This window comes from Etheostoma spectabile, chromosome 22 (assembly GCF_008692095.1).
Source record: "Etheostoma spectabile isolate EspeVRDwgs_2016 chromosome 22, UIUC_Espe_1.0, whole genome shotgun sequence".
NCBI lineage: Eukaryota > Metazoa > Chordata > Actinopteri > Perciformes > Percidae > Etheostoma > Etheostoma spectabile.
The window spans coordinates 9,845,234-9,872,366 of NC_045754.1; the positions used below are offsets into that span (position 1 = coordinate 9,845,234).

General features: G+C 40.1%; 3 protein-coding genes across 6 annotated transcripts in view; 2 read left to right on the forward strand and 1 right to left on the reverse strand.

Moving 5' to 3' along the window:
* LOC116672100 (tyrosine-protein kinase yes) overlaps positions 1-22,907 on the forward strand; it is a 23,216-nt gene extending 309 nt beyond the window's left edge. The window contains exons 1-12 of one of the 2 annotated variants that reach the window (XM_032503724.1): positions 1-238; positions 9,294-9,601; positions 11,461-11,560; positions 12,053-12,151; positions 12,810-12,913; positions 14,658-14,807; positions 15,303-15,458; positions 15,924-16,103; positions 16,874-16,950; positions 17,205-17,358; positions 19,930-20,061; positions 21,236-22,907. The exon at positions 1-238 is cut by the window's left edge and continues 309 nt beyond it. In XM_032503724.1, the coding sequence (XP_032359615.1) occupies positions 9,307-9,601; positions 11,461-11,560; positions 12,053-12,151; positions 12,810-12,913; positions 14,658-14,807; positions 15,303-15,458; positions 15,924-16,103; positions 16,874-16,950; positions 17,205-17,358; positions 19,930-20,061; positions 21,236-21,444 (1,656 nt within the window). In that variant the 5' untranslated portion in view covers positions 1-238; positions 9,294-9,306 and the 3' untranslated portion in view covers positions 21,445-22,907. The remainder of the gene's footprint in view (positions 239-9,293; positions 9,602-11,460; positions 11,561-12,052; positions 12,152-12,809; positions 12,914-14,657; positions 14,808-15,302; positions 15,459-15,923; positions 16,104-16,873; positions 16,951-17,204; positions 17,359-19,929; positions 20,062-21,235) is intronic. The other variant, XM_032503723.1, reaches the window with a different exon arrangement.
* The window catches only part of tyms (thymidylate synthetase), a 17,489-nt gene continuing 10,638 nt past the window's right edge, over positions 20,283-27,133 (reverse strand). The window contains exon 8 of the mRNA XM_032503733.1: positions 20,283-20,322. Coding sequence (XP_032359624.1) covers positions 20,321-20,322 — 2 coding nt within the window. The 3' untranslated portion in view covers positions 20,283-20,320. The remainder of the gene's footprint in view (positions 20,323-27,133) is intronic.
* Positions 22,933-27,133, forward strand: part of enosf1 (enolase superfamily member 1) — a 10,678-nt gene continuing 6,477 nt past the window's right edge. For all 3 annotated transcript variants that reach the window (XM_032503729.1, XM_032503730.1, XM_032503731.1), the window contains exons 1-9: positions 22,933-23,150; positions 23,245-23,347; positions 24,869-24,984; positions 25,920-26,006; positions 26,102-26,128; positions 26,219-26,291; positions 26,394-26,432; positions 26,620-26,702; positions 26,786-26,908. In XM_032503729.1, coding sequence (XP_032359620.1) covers positions 23,070-23,150; positions 23,245-23,347; positions 24,869-24,984; positions 25,920-26,006; positions 26,102-26,128; positions 26,219-26,291; positions 26,394-26,432; positions 26,620-26,702; positions 26,786-26,908 — 732 coding nt within the window. In that variant the 5' untranslated portion in view covers positions 22,933-23,069. The remainder of the gene's footprint in view (positions 23,151-23,244; positions 23,348-24,868; positions 24,985-25,919; positions 26,007-26,101; positions 26,129-26,218; positions 26,292-26,393; positions 26,433-26,619; positions 26,703-26,785; positions 26,909-27,133) is intronic.

Below are 27,133 nucleotides of genomic sequence, written 5' to 3' on the forward strand. Positions count from 1 at the left end.
CTGCAGCTGGATTCATCTTCTCTGGTGACAATGACTGTCTCCTCCATCCTCACAGACTGCATCGCTGCTTTGATTTAACTTCAACATTAAATCCGACCACAGTCTCTCTGCTGGATGGATGAAGGCGGTTCGGTCCCGGTTGGAATAACTCAGATTTTGTTTTGTGTCCCGGATCCGATGCAGTAGGGGAAGGGGAAACAAGGAGAAAACACCAGAAGAAGAACGCGGATTTTTGAAGGTAAACTCTCAAATTAAAGTGGTCTTTGTCAGCAGCATTAGATAAGGATGGGCCGAAACGCAGGCTGCTCGCCTGTCAACAAAGGAATGAAACTGTCTCATGATAATACACATATATACCTGTCTGTAGGTTGTAGCATGTGCTGCAATTCTCCCTGCAAACCAAGAGCTATAAATTAATCATGAAATCATTTTTTAAATAGGTAAAACATATCAGTGAAGAGCATGTGCTTAAAGTCCCAAAGGAACATTACTGCAACCAGATATGATAGCAGATACACATACTTTAAAGTAGGACAAGGTCAGTATGGCACAGATACTTGACACTATAATAACATGTAGATGTGTTATAAATTAATAGTTTAATTTTTCTATGTTTATATGTGTAGCTATATTTGGTATGGCAGTAAAGCAAATTGTGTTAAAACTCCAATTTAGAAAATGGTGTAATTGACGTTATCTGTTTGTTTTATTAACTTATGTACAACAATGTTCTCAGACCTGTTCTGACCACTGTCTTGAAGATGTTTCCCACTTATTGTATTATTTTAAAGTCATGTTGGCTCAGGACGCGAGGCAAATGTGCCACCTCATCATTTTTTAATATTTAACCCAATCTTTGAATCATGCTGAGTCAGATTATTGTTAAATCAGTAGCAGGTTAAGGAGGAGGATGAGAAGGCTCAGGCCCTTTTTGGTGTTGCTGTCAGGCTGAATTCAAACTTCCAGATAAAACAACTGAGTCACAACAGTTTACTGTGTCTTCCCAAGTGTGTGCTGTTGCTTTCTTCTTCTACTTTTTCAACTCCACTTTAAGGCCAGGTACTGGGAAATTGTCCTCATTACCCGCACAGTGTGTGACAATCAAATTAAAATGACTGTCACGCTTGAGGTGCCTTAATACATGTCATGGGAAAGATACAGCTCATCCTGAACTGCTCTGCGCAGCAGTGACTGAATCATTGTTAGTAAGAAGGGGAAAGGGGAATGCTGTGATTTCTAAGACAAAGGTGATTAATAAGTGGCAACATTGACAATGAATGGACATTGACCTTGTTTACTCAAATGACTTCTGAATGAGTTTTTGCTCAGGAAGTGTTGAAATTCCTGTTTATATACTTTATAGTCTCATATCTGAAAAGAAAGATTTGAATTCTTGTTCATATCACTCACCAGTACCAGTGCAAAGTTATATGTTTTATTAACATGTTACTGCTTAACTCAGGATGTTATGAAGACGTTATGAACAAACAGGGATCCAACCATTTTTCTTGTGATACAGATTTTTGAAATTCAACTCAAGATATAAAATCTATTGACATAGCCAGAGATGGTTCCCTGCAGTCAGAGGGGGTCAAACGGTACAGATGGCCCCGGCTCAAGGCCCAGGGTGGCCCATGTAAAGGTCAATGGTTGACCCTTACATGGGATCAAGTATAACAATTTGCAACGGTGCAGTTGAAACAAACACACGTGTTGATAATGTCAAGATGAAAAGCGAACTGCAGCCTGACTAGCTAAGTCAAAACTCAAGAGCTCCAAGAAGAAAAGCAAGGGTACAGAGAGAACAAGATAATGAAAAGACCAGAAAGGCAATAGCCAAAAAACAAATTGTGTCCGTGGCAAAGATGGCTAGTCAGACTCGCAGTAGCAGGGTTTTAAAGCTGAAGATACTTGTATATAAAACAAGATGACCTAATGCATCCATCGGTTCCAACCATGCATGCCGTCTTGTCAGGAAGGAGCTGAATAACTTTCTAAGCTCAGACTCAATTTTGCCAAGGGGATAAAGCAGCATTGCCATTTTTTAAAAACGGTGTGTGTGAATATTTCTGCATACTGTTAGAGACTCCATCTCTGGCCTCTAAAGGCTAATGGCCAAGAGCTTATTTGAAATTACCTGGGTTGGTATTAGAGCTGAGGGTGATGGTGGTGGAGTGGATGTGGATGAGGGGCCCAATTTGAAAAAATGTTGTCCTCCTGTCTAAAATTCCTAATGACTGGCCTGCTGATAGTGGAAACACTGACCTTTTTCAAATGACATTGACAAAAAAACAATTACATAATTGCAGATCCCTGAGCCACTTAATAAGGTCAGTATCCATCTGATCCCGATTCGGTGAATGAGATTGGTGCACAATTACTATGCCATTTAATCTGTATGGAGCAGCTGATTTTTCAACCCCAAATCAGATTTTTATGTTTTTTGAGCTTTAGGAAAGAGTGTTGCAATTAATCGCTTCTGACTAAATGTTCAAGCATTTGAGAAAGGCAGAGGCCAAAAATGTGTGAGACGTTGCCTCATACTTCTAAGTAAGACTTTGACTGAAAATCATGATGTTTTGTGTGCAAACATCTTGTCTGTAGTCAATATGTGATAGTGGGTCTGGATTTATTGATGTCTGATGTATTTGGGGTGGCAGTAGCTCAATCTGTAAGGAGTCGGCTTGGGAACCAGAGGGTCACTGCTTCATGTCCCCGTACGGACCAAAGTACGGAGTGTGAACTGGCAGCTGGAGATGCCAGTTCACCTCCTGGGAACTGCCTGGTGCTCTTGAGCAAGGCACTGTACCCCCCCGGCAGCCCACTAATTCTGACATCTCTCCATTTGTGCATGAATAGATTTTGACCATGTGTGTGTATTTCAAGCCTGTGTGTAGTGAATTAAAACAAAAACAGAGTGTGATTGTAATTCCCCCACTTGTATAAATTATATAAATATATTTTTCCAAACAGTTCAGTCACTCTATTCGATGTTGACAGTTCAAACACCCGGCCCTGTTCTGTGCTGACAAATGGATGATTGTAGAGACACTTAGATTCCCAAAAAAGCTCACACTTATACCCTAGACTCAGATGCCAGTATTCAGATATTCCCAAAAGACCTGTTTATTCTAGAAATGTGTGATGTCTGTTCTGTGGCAGCACACTAACTCACTTGAGCACAACAAAGGCTTTCTTTGACGACTTGTGGACTGATTTGTCGAGTTAAGTACATTTAGTAACAATATTAACTCACATTTCAAAGACAGCTTTTTACTCAGGACTGAATTATTGGTCTAAAGACAGCTGAGGAATTAAGCCGTTATATTCCAAACTGAAACAGACGAGAACCTTAAAGTCTTTCTATGCATTTAAAAGGTATTTATTTACACAAGGTATAATTTCTTTTCAAACTCTTTTAAGCTTTTGAAGAGGTTTACTTTGAGCGGGCTTGCAAAAGAACTCTGCAGAAAGTACCTTGCAGATCTAATTTTTAATCACTTGTTTATGTTTCTGTAGACGCTCTTTTGAGGCTTTACATCCGTAAAATCACAAAATGTCTCTAGCTGTAACCCTTTGGCATCAGAGGAATGTGGTAGATGGGGGCCAGTGGCATCTGTTGCAGATCTGAATCCCAGTAAAGCTCCAGAGACCCTTCCCGTCTGCAGCCGCTAACAGTTGTCTGACGCGATGCTGAGCAGGGCTTCACTCAGACCGCTGGCTGATGGGTGGAGGAGCTCCTTCGTACCCTTCAGCTCGGCTGCATGACTGTCATCCAGCCAAATGCCAACCTCATCAGAGTCTAGATTATCTAAACCCCAGGGGAGTGGAGGCTGTAATCAAAGTGAGATGCCGAAAGATCTATTTTAGAATCAGCTTTTAGTTTATCTATAATGCATGATATGCACAAGAAGTTTATCAAAAACCATCTGTTCATTCAGATTGTTAGTTCGGTATGAGATAACACATAGTTTAGGCTACTTTTGTTCAGTAATGCTTACTTCACTATACGGCTGCACAATATGAGGAAAAGATGTGAAATGCGACGTTGAATATCGCAATAACAATATTACGTGCGATAAACAAACAGATATTAAAGTGTATTAAGCAGGGCTGTAGTCAAGTCCACCTTTTGTCGAGTCCAAGACCAGGACTAGCTGAGTCCAAAGAGGTTCAAGTCAAAGTCAAGACCGAGTCCAAATGAGACAAAACCTAGATAGAAAAAAAGAATCCTCTTTAAGACCACTTACTTACCTGTTTATAATTTATGTGATATAAGAGACTGTATATATTCTACTTTAAGATGATAATTTTGCTTTATGATCTATAACCAAAAAGCATTTGCAGAGTAACACACTATAGGACCAAATGAAGCCATAATATTTACTTAAAATATAAAATGTTCCCATTCTTGAAGTTATTACTTGAACTATAGAATTCATAGTACAAAGTGCTCGGTGACCTTGTGTCTGTGGCACAAAATGAAAATAGTTGATGCCTGATGATTAAGGTATACGATATTGTCAAGCATATACCAGGCGACCATCTCGATGCCTGTTCTAGATAGATTGAATTTAACTAATACCTGTTTTCTGAAAGAGCGCACTTCATCTATGGTTTTGTTTTGAAGGAGAAAGTTATTTTAGAAAAAAGCATATTGTGCTGGCTTTGTCAAGACCAACTACAATATTTGGCACGTCCAAAGCCCGAGTCTGAGACAAGTCAGAGTCAAAATACCGACAAGTCCAAGATGAGTCCAAGACAACAGAAAAGCGTCTCAAGTCCCAAGTTCTACTACAGCCCTGGTATTAAGTTCTGTATTTCTGCTGCTTTCAGCATTCTGCTAAAATACATGAAATTGCTTGTTGAATTTAAAGCAAACGAAAGAAAATCATTACCAACATTTTCTTTATAGTACAAATTGAACGCTAAATTGAATATAAAAAGCACCACTAAAATAACAATGACAGGTACATTATTTAGTTCAGTTTTCTACAGATTCATTCTTTTAACCAACACAAAATACCTCTTAGTTTTTTTTTGCGATATGTCACAGCCTTTCGATATACAATTCACAAACAGCAAAAGGTTAGTCAATTTAAGCATCATCATCATTATACCAACAATTCCACAAGAATGAAAGTATAATACGTCCAAAAACTAGAACAGCGAGGGAAATATGACTACTGAAATACAGTATAGTCATATTTCATTTATTTTGTTTATTGTGCCAGTTGATATCGCAATGATGATAAAAAAAACAACATAGTGTGTAGCCCTACTTCACTAACACATTTTATATTGTAACTTAACCCATACAATTTGATAAAGTTTGCCATTTCTCTCCTCACCTTTCTTCATCTTTGAATCGCTTAATAAGCTTAATGTCATTTAAATTTTTGGATTCTGGATCAGATAATATGTAGGCTTCTGTTTAAATTGGTCACTAAAAAAAGGCTCATGCCCATTGGTGTGTTGCAAAACAAGTAATGGCTATTTTTTTGTATCAATTATTAACTTAAAGAAGCATGTTGTGTCCACCTAGCACTCTGAAATTTAAATGAAATAAACAAAAGTAAAGCAGCAAATTCTAACCACTGCAAGCCCCCAAACTTCTTCATCGTTCTCGCTATCAGCAGGTGTGGGTGAGAAAACATTGAGCTCTCCTCTGTCTTATCAACAATTGGGAAGTCTGTGTGAAAATCCCACACTGTAGTCAGAGTGGGGGAAGAAAAACTAAAGGCAGGTTGTTGATAAGAAGAGTGCCGGTTTAAAGTTATAACTGTTACAGAAGAATACGTAAAGTTAAGCCTTAAAACGTACGTTTTACAGGTGGAAACAAGTAGGGACAAGAGAGGTCACAAGGAACTTTAGATTTTCATGGAAGGGAACATCTGGAGCCTTCTCCGACATCAACTAACTTATGCATTCTTTTTTTGGAGGATGGAGCTTTTTGCATTTGCATGGACATGTTTGTGAGAACATGTAAACTCTTCACCTTCCTGTCTCATTGTTTTCTGTGTGGCTCTCTCATGTTTGCTTGCAATGTACTGTTGTAGGTCATGTTATCATCCTGGGGGCAGTAGGTTGTTGTCAGCAATAAAAATAAGTTACTATAATTAGCAGCCAGCCAGATTTTCCCTGTGATTTCACAGCTCTGCTGTTGAGGAATGAGCTTGTGTTTTAGTGAATAGACTTGGATGTAAAAATCAGTGAGGTTTGACATTTCAGATTCAGTGTGTCTGCACAGTTTGGGACTTATATTACTTACAAAATGCGGTGTGATCTTTCATGTGATCTTTCTCAGACCCCTTTCATTATGACTTCTTGCTCGTTGTGGCCTTAAATGCCACCCACATTATTTCCTTTTCACCTCATCCAGGGTTGCTGCATTCTGACTTTGGAGTTTCATTCTTGCCCATGGTGTCATTATGTGATGGCTGGCTGGTTTGTCCAACATGGCACTGATTAGAGGTCTAGCTGAGCTGATTTCGGGGCTCCGAGCAAAGCCGGTTTGCATTATATCGTCACACATCACAGCCAAGAGTCCACAAGAGCCCTCCAACAGAGATCCCTCTCAGCTCTGTAACACATCTCACTGTTGAAAATATTGAATGTCAACACAGGTCAAAATAAACAGGTGGAGTCTGGGGTTGGTACTGTTTCAGCTCCAGGCCTTGGTGGTCACTCCTTTTTGTTTTCTGTTATTATCCTCTTAGGGTAAATCCCCTATCCTCATAATCCTCCTAGTAGTTCAAGCTGGTAGAGCTGGCACTGTCTGCCTGGTTGCCCCCTCCTTCATTCAACCTGCTGTTCCCCCTCTCTGTTTCTCTCCTAGACCTGCTTGGATGTTGTGTTTTTACGTGCATAAAAGACACAAATTTAACATTTTTAACATTTCTCCAGAAAAATTAATCTTGTTCTGTGTGTAGTGCAATTTTAATTCAGCTCTTAGTAAAGATGGTGGACCATATATCATATAACTAGGGAACATGTGTGGATGTAGTGTACTACACAGACTGTCTGCTGACCGCTGTTCTATCCGGTGGGAATTTCTGTATTTGTAACACTGCTTAAAAGTCCAAATCTAAAGAATGTTTCTTGCTTACTGTAGAAGTTCATATTAGGGTTACTGCTAACAATAATTTTGCTATTTTTTTTTTTTTAATTGCTTAAAATAAATTACTTTGACCAAAAGCCAAAGAAAGTGTTCTGTTTTTAATGATACTTGACGACAGCTTGTGGCCCCTTGAGGCTGTGTTTAGGCACAGTTGTGATTTGAGCTAAGTGCTAACATCACTGTGCTAAATGGTCTTTTTTAAAGCTAAAGCCAGCAAATCTTTAAAGGTTTTGCTCAATTTTGTACACTGTAAATGACTTAAAGTATTATGCATATAATGCATAATGATTAAGCAATGCAAATCTTCTAATGTGTGTTTTATTATGACATCTAAGGACTTGAATTCTCTCCATAAGTTCAGCTCTGTATTTATGCATTAATGATCATTTTGGAAGAGTTTTTATGAAACCTCCTTTTTGGAAGTGCAAACGTTAAAGTGCAAATATTCCTGAGACGCTGTCCAGTGTTTAATGGCGTGGTAAGTTCACTACTGACCCAACGAGCCAGACTCTCGTCTGTCTGATGATGAAACACAAGCCCACCATAGTTGACTGAGCCAGTGCGTGAAGCCCTTTGCTTTCCATGACAGTGGTTTGGTCTTGAGGTTAAAGGAAAACTTGGCTCAAAAAAGTCTTTATTCCATGCCAACATTCTCAACATCTTGGCTCTAGATCTAACATCTGAGATTAGATATATTGGTCTTTTTGAAGACATTTTTTCAAAGAAATCTGTTTCGTTTTGACACGTCTTCAGGGACTGACCACTCATAAAATGGTTTTATAGAGAGGACGGCCAGTGCACGAGCACGAGCTGTAACCTGCAATTTAAACAGTAGTATGGTTTTAGCTGAGCAAAGTGTTCTAAATCTTGGGTTTGTCCTCATTTTGTTGATTTCCTTGGCAGTTCAGCTAGAGAACTCAATGAACTCTTGAATGCGCCCCTCCTTTTCTGATGACAAAAAATCCCTCCCACCTACCTAAATCAAGGCCATTGTTACAAAATCAATGAGAGGTGTTTGACTGCATTAGCAGATCCTCTTCTGTTTCACCAATGCTTGATTGTGACCCTGTAATCTTGTTACTTATGTCACCAACTGTGCCACAAGGCTGTTCAGTAGCACCATGTTTGTTTAGTCTGCTTTCCTACTCCACATCACAGAAGAAAGCTTCACTTCAATCCTCTATTGTTTTACTGTCTTGTAATGTGTCAGCGCCAATTATCCGAGTCCAACTCCTCAAGCAGCTGTTGTTCTTGGAGAATGAAAACATTCTGATCTCCCCGATTTAGGACGTCTTTACGACCGTGTCTGATTGTCTCCACATTTTCCAGGCCTTCACCTCAACAAAAGAATGCCTCAGGGTAGCTCAGGCCAAATTACGTTAGGACGAGGAATGAAAACCATGCAGATGGAGATACACCAATGTTTTAAATCTTGTACCGTGGTCCAGCTGGGGCATGGACAGATTATGAGACGATGGGCCCCAAGGAACAAGACATCCAGACTGTTTCTGTAACATTTTGCAGGTGACCCAGAATTCTCAGACTCAGAGACACAAAATCAACTCAGATGTTGAATATAGTCTTTGTTAGTCTCTTTGTAGTTTTTATTGGGTCTCTTCGCGTCCCTTTTGCATCCTTTTAGGCAGGTTTAGTAATTCCAATGTGGGCTCAGGGCCCCAAAGAGGGCTCTTCGAATCACAACAGGACACTGCACTGATACTGCGAATGGCTTTAGATTGGCTTTAAGCTGTCATTATTAAGTGATGGAAGAACAAGGACCTGGAATGGGTCACAACAATATAAAGTGATAATCACCTTTTTATCCCTCCGTTTTGTCATACTGTACCTCAAAACAAGCATGGACAATTGAATCGACAAGTTTGAGTCCCCCGCGGTTCAAAGCGGATTTATCATTTACCCATATGTCCCAGTTACCACATGGCTTATAGTCTTAGTGGGTCGCAACAACAAAATGATTCACATGAAAATATCAGGTCATTAGATTTTCGTTTCATAACGCTTTTTCATGTGCCTACAGACCTTGTGTTGCAATCATTAATCCTGCACATCTCTTGGCCCTTCACTTTATTTATGCATTATCAGTGATGAATTGGATGTTGTATTCTTCAATCTGCTGGCATTAAACTGACAAGTTTGCGCTGTGTCTGTCCAGGCGGGGTGAGACAATGGGCTGCATTAAGAGCAAAGAGGACAAAGGCCCTACGATGAAGTATCGGCCAGAGAATTCAACTGTGTCGGACCCCAACTCCACCATAACCACACCTCACATAGGTCACTACGGACCGGATCCCACCCAGCTGCAGCCGAACCAACCTCCCACCTCCTCTGCAGGCTCTGGGGCCGCAAACTTCAACCACACCCTTACGCCGTTTGGCGGCTCATCTGCCATGACTCCGTTTGGAGGGGCGTCATCCTCCTTCTCCGGTCCTGTGTCCAACTCGTTCTCTGGAGCTGTCTCAAGTGAGTAGTGTTTGATTGTAAGATGTCATAATACTGATAATGGTCTTAATGGAAAGCATTGCCCTCTTAATATCATACTTTACAGTATATCATCAAGGACCATTCCTTTACTGCTGACTACATTTTTTTTAAAGCTTACCATTGGGTTTAAGTTGTTGTATGTATCATCTGGGCAGCCACTTAATAATAACGTAATCTTTCTATCCTTCAATCGGGTTTCTGCTGTATTATTTTCGTAATACCATATGGTATTCAATCTTTAACACATGTTTTTTTTAATATGATATTTAATTCCTGTTGTAGAGACTTGACTTACTGTAGATGTGTTATCCATCATGTTTTTCATCATTTTCAGTTATGCTAGCAGTGTGACTCCAGAGATGGCACAAAATGAACTGATTGACCTTGGTGATCCCTTGACATTTTTGGTTTTGAGTGAAATTTCTTTCACTCAAAACCAAAAATGTTGGATGGATTGCTACTAACATCCACTTGGCACCGGGCAATGAATCCTAATGACTTTAGTGGTTCCCTGATTTTTCCTATAGCGCCTCCATGAGGTTGACATTTTTGGTTTTGAGTAAAATGTCATGACAACTTTCGGATGGTTTGCCATGCAATTTAAAACACACATTAATGTCCTCCTCAGAATTCATTTTGATAATTTTGGTGATGCCTTACCTTTTCATCTAGCACCAGGACTAAGTCCAAACTTGGTTCATGACCAAACAGCTGCAACAAGGATATAACTTACTTCATGTTTAGTGCTAATTAGAAAATATTGGCATGCTAGCATGCTAAACTAAACTCTGGTTTTATCTAAAGATTACAATAAGTAATCTGTATTTACAAATGCATGGTTACACTATGACGAGGATAAACATATCAGAAGTAAATAGAGACATAATGATAACTGATACAAGGATGAACAAATAATGCTGAAGAAAATGGTCCGCAGTAATGTGAAGTATACATGATTTGTATTACAGTAAATGGGCTACAACAGGCAAACATACTTACCACTGATCTTAACGTAGTTAGTATGCTGATCTGTCATGTCGGTGTCACAGTTAATGCCCCAGCCATTGTTATTTTAACTAGCTTTTCCTTGTTAGATTTAACACCGGCCCTGTTATCATGCGTGATCACCCTTAATGTGTCCGAGCAGTTTACAGCAATCCTGAGAGCAAAGAGATGAGATTGAACCCTCCTGTTTAGGTGGGATTTAGGTTGTAATCCTCCTCCATGAAGGATTATCTGCCCTCAGAGGGGTGGGGGGAGGTGTGGGGGTGTGGAGGTGCCACTGTCATGGTGTTCGCTTTCTGCAGGAGATAATGGAATTACTGTTGACAGGGCATTGTTGTCGGTGGTGGGTATATGAATGTCATCTGGCTGGGGGTGTGACGGTGCAGTAGTATTTTACAGGATGCTGCCATGGGACGGAAAGATAATTTACTGAACTATGTCTCGTATAACATGTGCCAATAATATGTTTAATACTTAGGAATGGCTAATTGGGTTGATTATGAGTGTTAGAAAGACAATCCTCTTAAAAACCGGTTTAATGTATAGACTGTCCTTTAGCTTGTGTCTGAGTGTGTTGAGTCGAGTCATATTTCCATGCAGGGGAAGCACTCTTTCTATAGAATTTTAAGCCAAAGAAAATCAATGCAGCATGAGCTCTCAGACTTTGGTAAGACATATCTATCTATTGGCCTACCTCAATTTGAAACACTCACACACACAAACAAACCTGTTGTTCCAGCTACAACATCATAATGTCCTGTTATGTGTTTACAGTATTCACTTTCACAAGCTGCCTATTCATTACTTGTGGGTCTGTTTTTTTGTGTTTTTAGGTGGTGTAACGTTCTTTGTGGCTTTGTATGACTATGAAGCCAGAACATCTGATGATCTTTCATTTAAAAAAGGAGACCGATTCCAGATCATTAACAATACGTAAGCATCTTCCCAGTTTCCCTCTCAATTTATGGGGGCTTTAATTTAGATGTGTTTCCAGTAATTATGAAATGCCTCTCAAGCAGTATTCTGTATACTGCACCTGTTCTTTGTGTATCTGTATTCATGAATGAGTTTGATTATCACTTGTTTTCTGGCTTTCTGCTCAGTGCTGTGGATATTTTCATTGATTCTTGCTGTGGCAGAAATGTCGCCTGAGGTTATAACATTTTAATGTAACGGAGATTAGTCTCTTTCAATCCCCATTGGGACAAGGCTTTTCAGTCCTATCTCATATTTTAAAGTCGTTATCGGCTAAAGTGAGCATTAATTTATACAAGGCAGAGGCTTAAATAATTAACCATAAACAATTATTTACCGGTTTTCATCAGTATCAATCATAGCAGGATATACAAGGCCTTGGTTGACTGTTAAATGAACGTCTCTCAGAAAACTAATAATCATCTCTCTTGTGTCATTGTCCTACTGCAGAGAAGGAGACTGGTGGGAGGCGCGCTCCATCAACACAGGAAGGAATGGCTACATCCCGAGCAATTATGTGGCCCCTGCTGACTCCATCCAGGCTGAAGAGTAAGTCCTTGTTATAACCTCATTACTCCATCTACGGCGACTGCTACAGGAGAATAATAACACTAGCATGATCCCATCTCATGTGGCTTGCAACACACTTAACAGCTTCACAACCTGGATGAAGCTTCATCATATGATTTTCATCAGTCAAACTCCGCTTCTCAGTTACCCCTTAAAGGGGAACTATGCTGTGTTTTTAGCTTAATTTACCTTAACTGAACAACTTAGGAGTCATTGGAATGGTTCTATGACTTTTTTCACCCAACATTTCGGCCTTTAAGCCACCAGCCTTAGCGTCAGGAAGTATCGCGTGATATCAGGTCTGACAATGTAACAAATTGCTTCATGGCACTGCACACATACGCCAATTCAGGAAACGGCCAACAAGGTAGCGATAGAGTTTTCCACACTTTCGTCATGGCTGAGCCGGCAAAAAAGAAGCTGACAGCAAGGAAAGCATTGTCGGAGGAACAGAGAAAGAGGAAACAGCAGACTGACCGAGCGAGGAGTCAGCCACAAGTAAACAGAGGAGTTGCCAAATATCTATTCTGAAGCTGTAGGGGGAGCTCTATAGGGAAACCTGTGAATAAATGGCCATAGCGCCCCTTTAAATTGTGAGTTTGGCAGCTTTTCTTATATAAATGCTTTCTCTTGACAGGTGGTATTTTGGTAAGATGGGACGCAAAGATGCTGAGAGGTTGCTGCTGAATCCAGGAAACCATCGAGGAACTTTCCTGGTGCGAGAAAGTGAAACTACTAAAGGTGATGATCGCTTCTTTATGAAGTGTAGCAGTAGCTAAATGATGCTAGCCTACTAGAACAGGGAGCTCTTTAAGGCTTGGATAGACACAACACTCTCCTGGTCTAATCATCAGTACATAAGATGAGCAACTGCATCAGAAAATGTCCAAAGGTTAAAACTCCCAATGTGCATTTTGTTATGAGGCATCCAATCACAGAGCTCAAAAACTGTGTTGCTACTAATTATGCTTGAAAGGAAACTGGTATTTTACCACTTTTAATCAGTTTACTTTCAGATTCTGGGTCATTGATGAATTTTTTCACTATGGTGATGTGTTTTTTTTTCTCCAAAAGGCAAAAACAAAGCCCCTATTGACTGGCTTCTTCTCCATAGTAACATCAGCTGATGATCACGGGTGTCTTACGATTTAGAGCACATGACACATAAGCAAACTTTATTCATGTAGCACTTTTCAAGATGGCAGCATTCCAGGATGAAGAAAAGTGGAAAGAAGGAGATTTTTAAAAAAACATGACAGTGTATAACAAGAGTCTACAGCCATACTAGCAGATCTGTGAGGCTGTACTAAATGCTATTGTCAGCAGGCTAATATGCTGATGGGCGTGCCTTGTCTTTAACAGTTTAATATTAGGCTGGATGCACGTCCATTGTATGTTCTGCATTGTATTCTGTGCTGAGTGAAGGAAGAACCCGGACCACAACCAGCTGCTGGTTGCTATTTTAATGAAGAAGGCAGAACGGTGGATTTGTCTGTACAAATCAACAGAAAAATACATAAGGCTCTGTAACAAGCAGTCTCCTCCACACAGCACACAGGTCTCATTTCCTCCTCTCAGCTAGTCTGGCGCGGCCTTAGACCTCTTAAAGTGACAGTACAGGTATTAACACCTTGGTCTGAATACAACATTCAGGCATAAAGGCAATACAACACATCTAAAACATATAAAAATCAATATTCATCAGAATTTGGTGACATTTCAACTGTAAAAGTAAAGCTATAATTTCAACCTGCTCACACAAATAATCAGAATTAAGTGTATTTAAAACCTGTACTTTTAGCTCCAAGTATTTTTTGATTTAATCTAACTCTATCATCATCAATTGTCAGTGACTGACAAAGAAATTAGATTTACTGTGAGCTATGAGTGCAGTGTGCTGATCTTTTGTCTGACCTCTGCTTTCAGTTTGTTTCTTGATCCTGCACCGATAAAGTTGATACAGATTTGTGTATTCTACAGAGGATTTAAAGCCATAAGACATACCAAATCGATGGAGAAAAATCACTTTCTTAGAAACAAAGGAGTTTCTGTTCTGTTCCGTTTCTGTTTCTATGTTGAGGAGAAAACATCATTTCAAGATATAACCAAAAATACTCATGGAACCAGCGTTTCATCTTTTATAGGCACAGCACACTGACACTTTTGTTTTGATCATAGACTGTAAATATTAATGGACAAACTATCCGGTTCGGGGAAAAATCGCCAACAAAGCAGGTGTTGTTTTAGGGCATGGCTATAATGTGATTGCCAGTGAAAGTGTATAACATGACGTAGAGTGTAAGCAGCTCCTCCCTCACTCCTCACTCTCTTCTAAAATCGTCACATTCGCAACCAGGATGGCTGCGCCCGTAACGGCAAACTCGACAACGCATAGCTGATCTCCACAAACCAATGGGTGACGTCACACATGCTCTGTGCATTAATATTAACAGTCTATGGTTTTGATTTCCCTTGTCTCCTCTAGGGGCTTATTCTCTCTCCATACGAGACTGGGATGAAAACAAAGGAGACAATGTGAAACACTACAAGATCCGCAAGCTTGACAGTGGGGGATACTACATCACTACCCGGGCACAGTTTGACACTTTACAGAAGCTTGTCAAACACTACACAGGTATTTTGTATGCAATGCTTCCCGCTTACTCTGTTTTTTCTGTCTCCTCTCATTCATTATTCATCACAGTCTTTCACCAAACGTGGAAATTAGTCTGTCACACCTGCTGCTTTGTGCCACCATGCAGTTTTTTGTGCCAGCTACGATAGGCCCCCGAGATGAATAGGCTTTTAATTTTAATAACAATTGATAGAGCAGTTAAGATTTTCGGCCTTGTCTTCAGCCTGAGGAGAGTCGAGGTTAAATCTCTGTGATCCCACTTCATTTCAGTCCAACTCTGGAGAGGGTTTTGGTGCTTTTAAAAAAATCATCTCATTTATATTTCATCACAGTTAGTATAAAAGCATGAATTCATCCACATCAAATAGAAAGAAATGATGCATGAAACCGCCTTTAAAAGCCTGTATCCTGCTGGTTCAGAGACTTGTGTTTGTGCCTGTGACACTGCTGGGTGTAATGTAGTGTTTTGATCTCTGTGTGTCCTTTTTAACACAGAGCATGCTGACGGGCTTTGCCACAGGCTGACCACGGTTTGCCCCACAGTCAAGCCTCAGACTCAGGGGCTTGCTAAAGATGCCTGGGAGATCCCCCGGGAATCCTTGCGACTGGAGCTCAAACTGGGCCAGGGCTGCTTTGGAGAGGTCTGGATGGGTAAGAGCAAGATAGACGAGGCACGCTGGAACATGTTCAGAAAAATGCTTTGTTGGTTTAGTATTCAGTCATAATTATCTAGTTGGGGAAACACAAAGGCAACCCAGATTGATGTAGGAAATACAAACATGCGCATAAATCAAACACCCCAATGCCTATTGTGTCTATTTTTGTCTAAATTGGGGAAACTAGCCACTTCCTGCAGTTGCTTCCACTGTTTGTTGTAGTCTCTTTATCCCCAGGATCATTTCACTCAGCTCAAGCCAAATTTATTTGTAGGCCTTTGAACTGTGGGCTTTTTTCCTCTCATCTCAGGCATATTTCTGCGAGGAGTGCATGCATGACAGCACATGTCTAAGCAATTACAAGACCTAATTAATGATATTGTCTTGCTCCCAGCCCATTAACAACACTGATTACCCATGTGGCCTGTGGGTGTTTCTCTCCCTGTCTTTGTCTCTGCAGGCACGTGGAACGGCACCACTAAGGTGGCCATAAAGACGCTGAAGCCGGGCACCATGTCGCCTGAGGCCTTCCTCCAAGAGGCTCAGATCATGAAGAAGCTCAGGCACGACAAACTGGTGCCACTTTATGCTGTGGTGTCTGAAGAACCCATTTATATCGTCACAGAGTACATGGCCAAAGGTACACACAGATGCCTTAAACATACCTGAAAACTTTTTAAAAGCTCCAGACTAGCATATTTTATTAGTAATTAAACTGTATTTTCTGAGAACTGGCGACCCTGGAGAATAACAAGACTCAGCTGTTTCCTGTTACGTGACACCAATGAGATCTATTTTTAAAAAAAAGCAAAGCATCTTAGACTGTCTTGGTTTATCAGGCACTGCACTGATGTCTGATATGTGCAATGTTCCTTAAAGGGAAATGTAAATTTTATAAATGTTTTAATTAATGTGCTGCGCAGATTGAAAGTCCTTGAAAGTTCTTTGTGGTTCCCTGAGGGCGGATACTGGGATGTTTAATTGAAAACTGCAGTAGTTTTGTGGGAGGTAGCTTCAGCTGCAATGCAGGCTTTTTAGATGGGTAATTAGATGTATGTGTGTAAATGTTAACGTTGTGCATTTGTGTGTGCATCTGTATCCAAATGCCTTCAGTTTGTTGATCTACTATGTGTTGTCATCTCATAGATTAACTGCTGTTGTAGTTTCCACAGTTCTTCTCTTCATGCAGAAAATACTTTAAATCTCATACCAATTTACAGTCAAGCTTATTTTGATATTCAGTTTAATTTCCTACCCAGGTATGGTGAGTATGAAGGGTTTAATTCAACTGTTTAACATTTCATATAGCAGCACATTGTTATGCATCTGGTATCACGGCCCTTTTATTGCTCCTACAGTATATCATGTCGATCCTGCATTTACGACTTTTTGCTGTTGCTGCCTTTATAGGAAGCTTGCTCGACTTCATCAAAGAGGGTGACGGAAAATTCCTAAAGCTTCCCCTGTTGGTAGACATGGCTGCACAGGTAAGACAAACCAAAAAGGGGTTCTTGAGTGCAGAATTTGTCAGTGAATGTTAAGTTTAGCTTTCTATTTTAAGCCTCTCTTTTAAAAAAATAAAAAAAAAATAAGAAAGAAACATCAGCCTCAGGCAAACATGTCTTTGACTATTTGCCTCCTCTTTATGCTTGACAGAGGGTTTGATGTTCTGAGTCTGAGGAGCTAAAAATTATTTACCGAAGCAGCCGTCATGAGATTCTGTCGAATGTTTTGTTTTTAGATCGCTGACGGCATGGCCTTCATCGAGAGGATGAACTACATCCACAGGGACCTGCGCGCCGCCAACATTCTCGTGGCCGACAACCTGGTGTGCAAGATCGCAGACTTTGGCCTGGCCAGGTTGATAGAGGACAATGAGTACACAGCGAGGCAAGGTGGGTACATAAACACACAGACTGTCTGACTCATAGGTGAATGAGGTGTCAGGATACAGCAGTCACCTCACAGCAAGGACGACTCCCTGTTGTCTCCTATCATGGTGAATTAGGATAATGGTGGAAACCAGATGCTGCTGTTCCCTCTGATTAGATGTGCTTTCACACGCTGGGATAATTCATCTCACTGCAATGATGTGCTCCTTAAAGGGCTGGTTCACTTATATTACTACCTGTAGTGGTATCTAGGTGTGGATCCTCATTTTTTCAGTTGCTCAAGTTCCCTCTCTGATATTTCTGCCTTAATCCTAATACAGTGGAAATCTCCTGCCATCACTCTAGTCCCGCCCTAACAGGTGCAATAAAGCTAACAAAAGATGTCAGTATTCACAGTCTGTAAACGCACACATAGTCCACAGAAAAAACCTGGGTGGGCGTTCAGAGTCCCCATAGGAAGTAAAATAGAGTTACTCATCTATTAAACATACATGTGGAGTCAACAAGAGCAAGAGAACAAAGAGTAAAGTACATAATAATACGATGCAACACATAGCCCAACAGGAATCAGCACTAGCTTAGACTAATGTTGCACATTAACTTTATTTGGCTAGTATTTAGAGGCTAACGTGGTTAGCAAATATAAAGCAGCTGGAAAAAGAACACCTACAGATAATACTTCAACACAGGTGCCTGGAGAGTACATAAAATATGTCAGTATTTCCTCAATGTATTTTTCTTCATTGTTAGTGTAACTGCTTTAGAGCTGTGGCAGCAGTGGTTGCTAGTAGCAACAGGATGTTTAACTGAAACTAACTGCTGCTGGAAGAGGAGGAGATGAATGGGGTTTTGTTTGTGAAACAAGTTGCGTTTACAATATATGTTAATAATTACTAACAATTCAGCATCTCTTTCCAGTCCCAGTGTTACTTTGATTAAAGATGTCAGGGAATTTACATAAGGACTAAATCTTCTGTAGGAAGCAGCTCCAATGAAAACTGTTCACAGCGTGAGTTGTGGACTACTTAGAAGAAAAACAATATTTGTTTGGGTAGATCTCCCCTAAGGGTATAGGATACAAGGACAAGGGACGCTAAGGATTTGATTAAATACTATGCCTGTAAATTCAAATCAAAATGTATGAAATTTTAAAAATACATTGCTGTAGAGGCCGTTTACTCAAAGTGAGTTTGTTCTCAAACTCTGAACCAGAAATGTCCACTTCAGTAGCACTGCAGTACTTACGAATCTTCCAGTTTCATTCCTATCTATATTCCGAAAGGTTTTCACAGAAGGGTTTGTTCATCAATCATTCATAGCCAAATTTACATAACTTTTTTTTCTAAAAACACAGCAACAAATTCTTTGTATTTTTGATTCACGGAGTGATAAAATTACATATCTAAAATTCCCTCTGTAAAACCTTTTGACTCTAATGTATCAACAACATAAAACAAGAATTTTGAACCTGCTTTATTATCATCTAATGACATATACACTACTGTGCATACATTTCCGGAACAGAAATGTGAACACTGACATTTTGTTCTGGAAATGTATGCACATTAGTGCATATTTAACTAGATAATACCCAATTTGCATATTTAGATATTACCTAATTTGCATATTTAAACATAATTGTGCAATTTCAAAAGAACTTGTAATACTAAATGTTTCATCTGAATGGACACAATATACTTGGGAACGTTCATGGTGATTTATTTTAGTTAACCCTTTTACCCTATTCACCTGTAGGGTCTTGTCTCAAATAATGACAAAGAACATAATGTCGTGCTTGGGCATGCAGAAAGCATGGTTAAATTTGGATGAACCAATCCTTTACACACAAGAGCCTGACTAATGTCCTTTATACTTATTCCTATTCCTCAGACCTTTTTATCTGGGGGGCATTTACAAGCCTGCATGAACCTTAACGTGCTCATATTATGTTTTTTTTTTGTCTTTTTCCCTTTCCTTTATTGTGTTCTGGATCTATATTGTTCATGTAATAGGTTTACAAAATAAAAAAGCCCAAAGTCCACTCCAAAAGGACTTACCATCTCCAACAGAAAACCTTGTTCACAAACTGCTCCCAACAGCTCTACTGTAGTCCAGCCTTTACTTCTGTGATGAATGTGCGTCGCTTTGCACTTTATAATGCTCGTCTAGCTGCTAGCGTGGCGCGCCCTCATACTCTGCTTCTGACTGGCTTCTAGTGATGACTCCCAACAAAGATGGGATAAAAGTGTGTTGCCTCACTCCGTAGATAAAACAGAGAGCTTAACACACAGGGTGAAAAGAGGAGCTGCAGCAATGTGCATTACAACAAAATGTTTTTTTTTAATTATACCATGTAAACCAATTCTGAAATAACCGCTAAATACAATTATGAACTTAAAATTGAGCATAATATGAGCACTTTAATAACAAAAAAATGATGTTGTCTTAATGATGATGCAATGATGTAATTGTGGGTCACTATGGCCCATGTGATTCACTAGAAATAAAGCCAGACATGAAGGCATACACCCTCTAGTGGAATCATCTCACCAGTCTCCACCTTATCCCATACAGGAGCCAAATTCCCAATTAAATGGACGGCTCCAGAGGCTGCGCTGTATGGCCGCTTCACCATCAAATCAGACGTTTGGTCCTTTGGGATCTTACTCACCGAGCTGGTCACCAAAGGCAGAGTGCCCTACCCAGGTAAGTGACAGTGACACACACACACACACACTCATGCACACACCGGGTGCGGGAAAAAAAAAATGGTGCAGCGTACCATCGGAGGGACGGTGATTAACGGCCGGAGTTATCAGCTTTCAGTCTGTCAGTGGACGTCAAGCTGGTGTGCTTGTTAATTTCTGAGGATGAAGTGAAGCCGTCTGACATTGTCTGCGCTGGTTGTTTATGCCTCTGCAAGGGAAACACTGACCCACACACACACACACACACACACACACACTTGAGATTAGATGAGACCATCTGGTGGAGGACGATCCGGAGATTGAACACCACTCTTGTTTATAACCATCTGCCAGGCTGACACTGCCCTGGGGAGCAGTGCCTTCAGTGTTCTTTACCACCTTCACACAGCACCACTTTCTATCAGACGCAGCACTGAAATAGTTCATAGATTAGTCCACTGACGGAAAATGAATGAAAAAAAAAAACTATTCTGATAATTGATTTAAGGAATAGTTTGACATTTTTGTAAATATACATATTTGCTCAGTGCAAGTTAGAGGACACGATCAATACACTCTCATGTCTGTACACTAAATAGTATATAGGGAGCTACAGCTACCAGGCCATTAACTCAAGTTTAAGGGGGACTTTCTGGAGTCATGAGGTTGCCAGGCAACTAGCAGAGACTTCATTTTTTGTACAGATTTAACAAACAAGATATAACATGATAATTAGTGTGCTTCAGAGATGCTGGTAGGTAGATTTTGTTACCTTCAGACAGTGCCAGACTAGCTGCTTCCCTGTTTCCAGTCTTTATGCTAAGCTAAGCCAACTGTCTACTGGTCTCCTGTTGCTTCAAATGTTTTCTACAGATATGGGAGTGGCATCCATCTTCTTATCTAACTCTTGGCAAGAAAGCAAACAGGCATATGTCCCAAAAAGTCAATCTATATTATTTATTTTTACTAATTAGGTAATTTATCAATAAAAAAAAGTAACTCTTAAGCTTATTTGAACCTCTTTTCTGTGCTGTATATCTGATCTGATCCAAGAATTTACAACAAGTTTTTTTTTCACTTTCATTTCTTTTTACATTTCATATGAATAGTTGAAAAAGGAATCTCCAGAAACCTAAGCCTAAAAAGTGATTTAAAGCTCTGACAGACTTTTCTGCCTCCTGTCTTCTCCTTAGGCATGGTGAACCGCGAGGTACTAGAGCAGGTGGAGCGAGGCTACCGCATGCCCTGCCCCCAGGGGTGCCCTGAGTCCCTGCACGAGATGATGAAGCTCTGCTGGAAGAAGGACCCCGACGAGAGGCCCACTTTTGAGTACCTCCAGTCCTTCCTGGAGGACTATTTCACTGCCACAGAGCCACAGTACCAACCTGGAGAGAACCTATAGCCTGCCTGGCCTCTGCTGCGTATCCCTACGCCTGGGAGCACACTACGTAGCTTGACATTGTCATAAGCTCTTATTTGACCTCGTAAAAGTTGACTGGAGGCCAACCAGTTGCATAAACCCCTACCTGCTCTACCTGTTTTTGATTTTTTTTTTTTTTTTTTGCTTTCAGTGTCCGCGATCATTTCCTTTTATTTTAATATTTTTAGTTTTCATTCATGGTACTACGCAAATCTTAGCTGTGTAAAATGTTTGATTCTTTTAATGTGTATTGTGTCACCATGTACAATAATGACTGTGGTAGAAAGACACAATTGCGTTTATAACCCATAGTTAAATACACTACACGTTGAATTTGTTCTCATGAACACAGTATATTGCTGTAAAAATAAGCTGTGATAATGCCTTCCAATAGAAAAACCTATTGTTGAGAATGGCGGTCCAACTGTTGGGCTTTAATGTGGTTTAATAGGGAGCTCTCACTCTCTGTTTGCCTCCAAATTATATTCTGTTGTGATAAATTGGTAAATTATGCATCAAAACAATGAATAATTAACAAAGATAATATATTAAACTAATAGGGAAAAGCTCTCAGGGGACTGATGATCATCACCACAGTCCATTTCACAGTGATTATTTAAAAGTAAATGCCATACAGGTTAACTTTAGTTACATTTCATCAGCTACAGTGCAATTTCTTAAACTTGATACAAACGGGTGACTAGAGTGAGCCTGGGACATGGTCTTTTATGCCTTTGGTAATATTTAGCAATGCATTTTGTGTGTCCTTTTATATTATTTTCTTCTATGTTCCTTTGTTATCACGAGACTATATCATATTTTATTCATATCACATGGACACGGCTTTTATAGCTTCATTTGAAGACTTGACGACCCAACTGTCCATGATCATCCAGAAATCTCTGCTAGGACTTTTTATAACAATGCCATAACTTTTTCTGTCCCTCTATGCTGGGGTTGTATAATCTCACTGCAATCACTACAGAGACATGCTTACATAAAAACTGTTTGTTCACGGTGTCAGTGAGTTAAATAGTAATGAAACTCGTGGACGTGTGGCTCATTGCCAAGCCAGAAGATACTCTTTCTAAAAGTGGAAATTATGAACAAAGCCACCGAATAATTTGGAAAAACAACGTGTTATCTTCTACAATGTGATTAACTGAAGCACTTGGGACTCTACAGAACTTATTTGTATAGCAATGATGAGTTTTTTTACAATGATTTTATCTTTGCATATTTGCTCCTGTATGGGCTCATTGGGACAGTATTATGAGGGGAACACTAATTGACGACTAGGCTTGCAATAAAGGGCTTTGTATATTATAAAATCATCATTTTATAAGATTGTTAATAAATTGGGCAATACTGAAAAATTATGCGCGAGAGAGAAAGTGGGTGAAGACTCAACTGAGGAATTTGTACAATAAAGATGTGATTTTAAATCCAGTGGTCTTTTATAAATGAAATGTTTTGATTTGTTTTGTAGGCCTAATGTCTTAACCAATGACAGGCTGAGGGTGGGGTCAACTTCGACAGGTTACTTTTTAAGTATCGCTTACTATTTCTTTAACTGTCTATCAACGCGGATGTAACCCAGTGACAACATGTCGCACAAAATTATCAATGTGACAGTCAGGGATGTGCGATTCCCGACGTCTTTGGAGCAGCACGGCTCTGATGCGATGGTAAGGACGTGTGTGCAGCTGTAGCAACACTGCGCCGCGTGCATGTATTGAACTCACATTTTGCAGAAACCTTTAGTAACTTTCCAACCTGCAGCACACCGACCCGGATTATTCAACCGCATATGTGGTGATCGACACGGACTGCGGGTTGAAAGGCTTCGGCTTCACATTCACTCTGGGAAAAGGCACGGAGATTGGTAAGATTTGCACACAAAAAAAGCACAAAATACATGCACTTTCGAAACAATTAAAGCACTTAGCTCATAGACTATATCTATTAGCATCAGGACACGACCAACACACTAGGCCTGGAAATGCCTGTAGAGCCGGTTGGCCAACAATGTTGCTAGTCAGTGTTGCCAGATCTTGCGAGACAAATACGCAACCAGGCCTGTGAAAACAAGCCCAAATAAGCGACTTTTTCTACGTAGCCCCCCTAAGATCCTGGAAAAAAATAATAAACCTGTGTTACAATCCATAGACAGATTGGTAAACTGTACACACGGTAGGCTAGAGTTTATTTATTTTCTCCCCCTGAGCTTCAGGACAGGACCACAGGAGGGAGTTAACCACCTTTTACACTATTTAACATTAGAAACTGATGGGATTTGAAATCACTTTTTTTCACAGTGATTTTGAGTTGTTCGCCACGACGGGTGAATCCATTCTTTTCCTCCTTTCTCTTTCTCCCAGTCTTTGTTGTATTCTTCCCGTATTTCACCCACTTTATCCCGGGCATTTTTTCCTCCAAAACCTCCTACAGTCCCCTCACCATTAGTCGCTACTCGCACATTTTCCTAACCAGAAAACAACAGACTGCCCTGCTCTGCCCGATGGGTGTACTCGTTTCCATCTGGGTCAGCGCAATTAAAGCGGAAGTGGTGGGAAAATAGCTGCTGTCTATAGTGTTTATGGAAGGGGCGGGATCGAGCGAACCGGCAAGGACAAGCTGTGTACAAGCCAAATAAGCAACTACACTTTAGTGCACAGCCCAAAAAAAACCGCAACCCGCACTACAATATTTGTAAGCGCTTTACAAAAAAACAAGCCCAAAGTCGCTTAGAATAAGCGGACATGGCAACACTGCCGGTTGGCCAACAATGTTGCTAGTACGTTCAAGTGCTCCTAATAAACTCCGAATTACGACTATCTGGAGCGTAAATGCAACTTTTGTAAATTCCAGTCATTGTAGCCTATTTGTGAATTGAACTAAGTTTAATGAAACTATACAGCGTAAATATCAGCTAGTTACGTTAAAGGCCAAAATGGTATTATTTTATTAATGTAGCTTTGATAAAATACACAATATTCAACGTAAATAATTATCGTAGCTTTCGTAACCAAAGTAAAAGCATTTACAAAACAGGCACACAAAAGACTAAAATGGTAAATATACATATAATTCTTCTTAATTATCAAATGTTAAATGTAGGTATCAATAAGATTTCGTACCAGATTTGTCTGTACATGAAGGCAACATCTCTTTCCCACTTTCTTTCTCTTCTCGGCTTGTGTGCAAGTTGATCCCAGTGACTGGATATTAGCTAAAACCCTAGACTGCAGTTCAACCGTACACCGCCATCTAGTGGTACAGTTTATTAAACACAATACAAACTTTTTTCACGTGTTCAAAGACTAATGCAGTAAAACATATGGCACATATGAGGTTTGGTTGTCATCCTTTTTTAAAGCGGATTTGTGTTGGCTGTAACCCGCAGTGGTGTGTGCTGTGGAGGCCCTGGCTGGTCTCGTTGTCGGGAAATCCTTGCAGGATATTGTGAGAGACTTTCGTGGATTTTACCGCCTCCTGACCAGTGATGGTCAGATGAGATGGGTAAGAACAGACACACAAGCACTGTATAGTATAAACAGATATAGATAACACTGAACAAAGTAGCCTGCTTTATCCTTCTAACTTTCAGCACCTTGCTGTACTTTTCCCAACACGGAGAGAGTGATTTACATCCTCTTACCTTGCCATGGATTCATACTACACCTATTCTTATGTGGCATCTTCCTTCTCATCCACTATAAGATACATAAATCCTGTTTGGTTACCGGGCGGTTATAATTTAAAATCATTCTGTCTGTCATCATGCTATGTTACTGCCAGTTTTCCACCACTACTGAGTTGTTTTCTCATAATATTGCAAGGATCCACAGGTCCCCAAATCTAGTTTTTAAAAAGGCCCTGATTAAAATTCTGGTTAATAATAATGGGAAAACACAACAAATAAATTAGACAGATGTAGGTTTTTTTAAGAAGTAGTGTCAGGTCCCGTCCGTGCAAAAGAGGCTCTTCAGTACAAAGAAAAGCAATTTATAATGTGTGCAAAAGGTATCAAAATGTGAAAACTATCTAGTTTTTAAGGTTCCAATGACCTGATTAAGACTGATGGGCCAAGACAGATACATGTATAATGGTACGTTGCACTCTTTTTCAAGAAGTAGTGTGCATGCAGCCAAAAAAAAAAAAAAAAAGCTATTCAGATACAAAGAAAAGTTTTTTATAATAGAAATATGAGAAAAAAATCTTAATTTGTCAATTTCCCACAGTGCTAGTTCATGATTGCACACTTTTTACTGTCTTTAACTACATCTTTATTCTCATCAGGTCTTTGTTTTGCTGTTCGTTTTTCACATTCTGCCTCTTTTTGTAACCCCCACTTTTGATGCATACTACACTTAAGTGTTTGTTAGTGTTAACTGCCTGTGCAGTTTATTAATGGGATGTCAAGGTGACTTTTTTTAAACTCTTGTCTGAACCAGTTAGGCCCAGAGAAAGGAGTGATCCACCTGGCCACGGCTGCAGTACTGAATGCTGTGTGGGACCTGTGGGCGAGGGCAGAGGGCAAGGTGGGGACTGTTTTAGCCATTAGGAGAAAAACACAATTTCCTTCACAAGCATGACACTTTATGACTCATGAGGTATTGTCATCATTTTCCTGCAGCCATTGTGGAAGCTGCTTGTTGACATGGTGAGTCACAGGAAATGTAGATCTGTTTTTTAATAAATGTCCAGGATATTATACATAAATATTGTGTCTTATGTATGTATATCAATTCAGGATCCCAAGCAGATTGTCTCGTGCATTGACTTCAGATACATCACTGATGCGCTTACAGAGGAGGAGGCTCTAGGTGAGACTGGTTTCTGATGTGCAGTATATCGGTGTGTCCAGCACAGTTTGAATGCAGTGTAGTCAAAGCCAATACTTTTTCTGCTTTTCTTTTCTTATTCAGACATACTGATGAAAGCACAGGATGGCAAGCAGCACAGAGGTGAGCACACTAAAAAAGAGTCGTTAATTACGTGGCTGAATGGGATTTTGCTAAATGAAATTGCCTCTTTAGAGCCAACCTGCTTTTAGCTGGCATAATAGTCCCCAGCACTCCACTATTGCTCTATTAAAACACACTTGTCTTCAAGTGTTTATTACCTGTCTGGACTGCTTATCTTGCCTCACAGAGGATCTCATGCTGAAAAAGGGTTATCCTGCCTACACCACCTCCTGTGCATGGCTCGGATACTCAGACCAGCTGCTCAAACAGGTCTCGGTGCTATAAAGTACATGTCATTTCTCAGGTTGGACAAATAATATCCAAATAACAATGTCAGTTGTGTGTTTCCAAAGCTCTGCACGGATGCCCTTAACAGCGGTTGGACCAAGTTCAAGGTGAAAGTCGGTGCAGATCTGGAAGATGACATACGCAGGTGCCGCCTCATAAGGAAAATGATTGGACCCAGTAACACCTTGGTAACGTTCTTTCCCCCTAACCATTGTATTTACATTAATTCAGTTCAGTTTATTTAGGAAGTGCAGAGTGCAAATTAATAAAACACATATAGATTGCTTGCTTACTTACTTACTTACTTACTTTAGTCATCCCAAAGGGAATTTTAGGCATCCAATAGCAAGACAACCATAACACAACAAAAGCATATATCACACATACATAAGAATAAAAATCACTCACAGAAA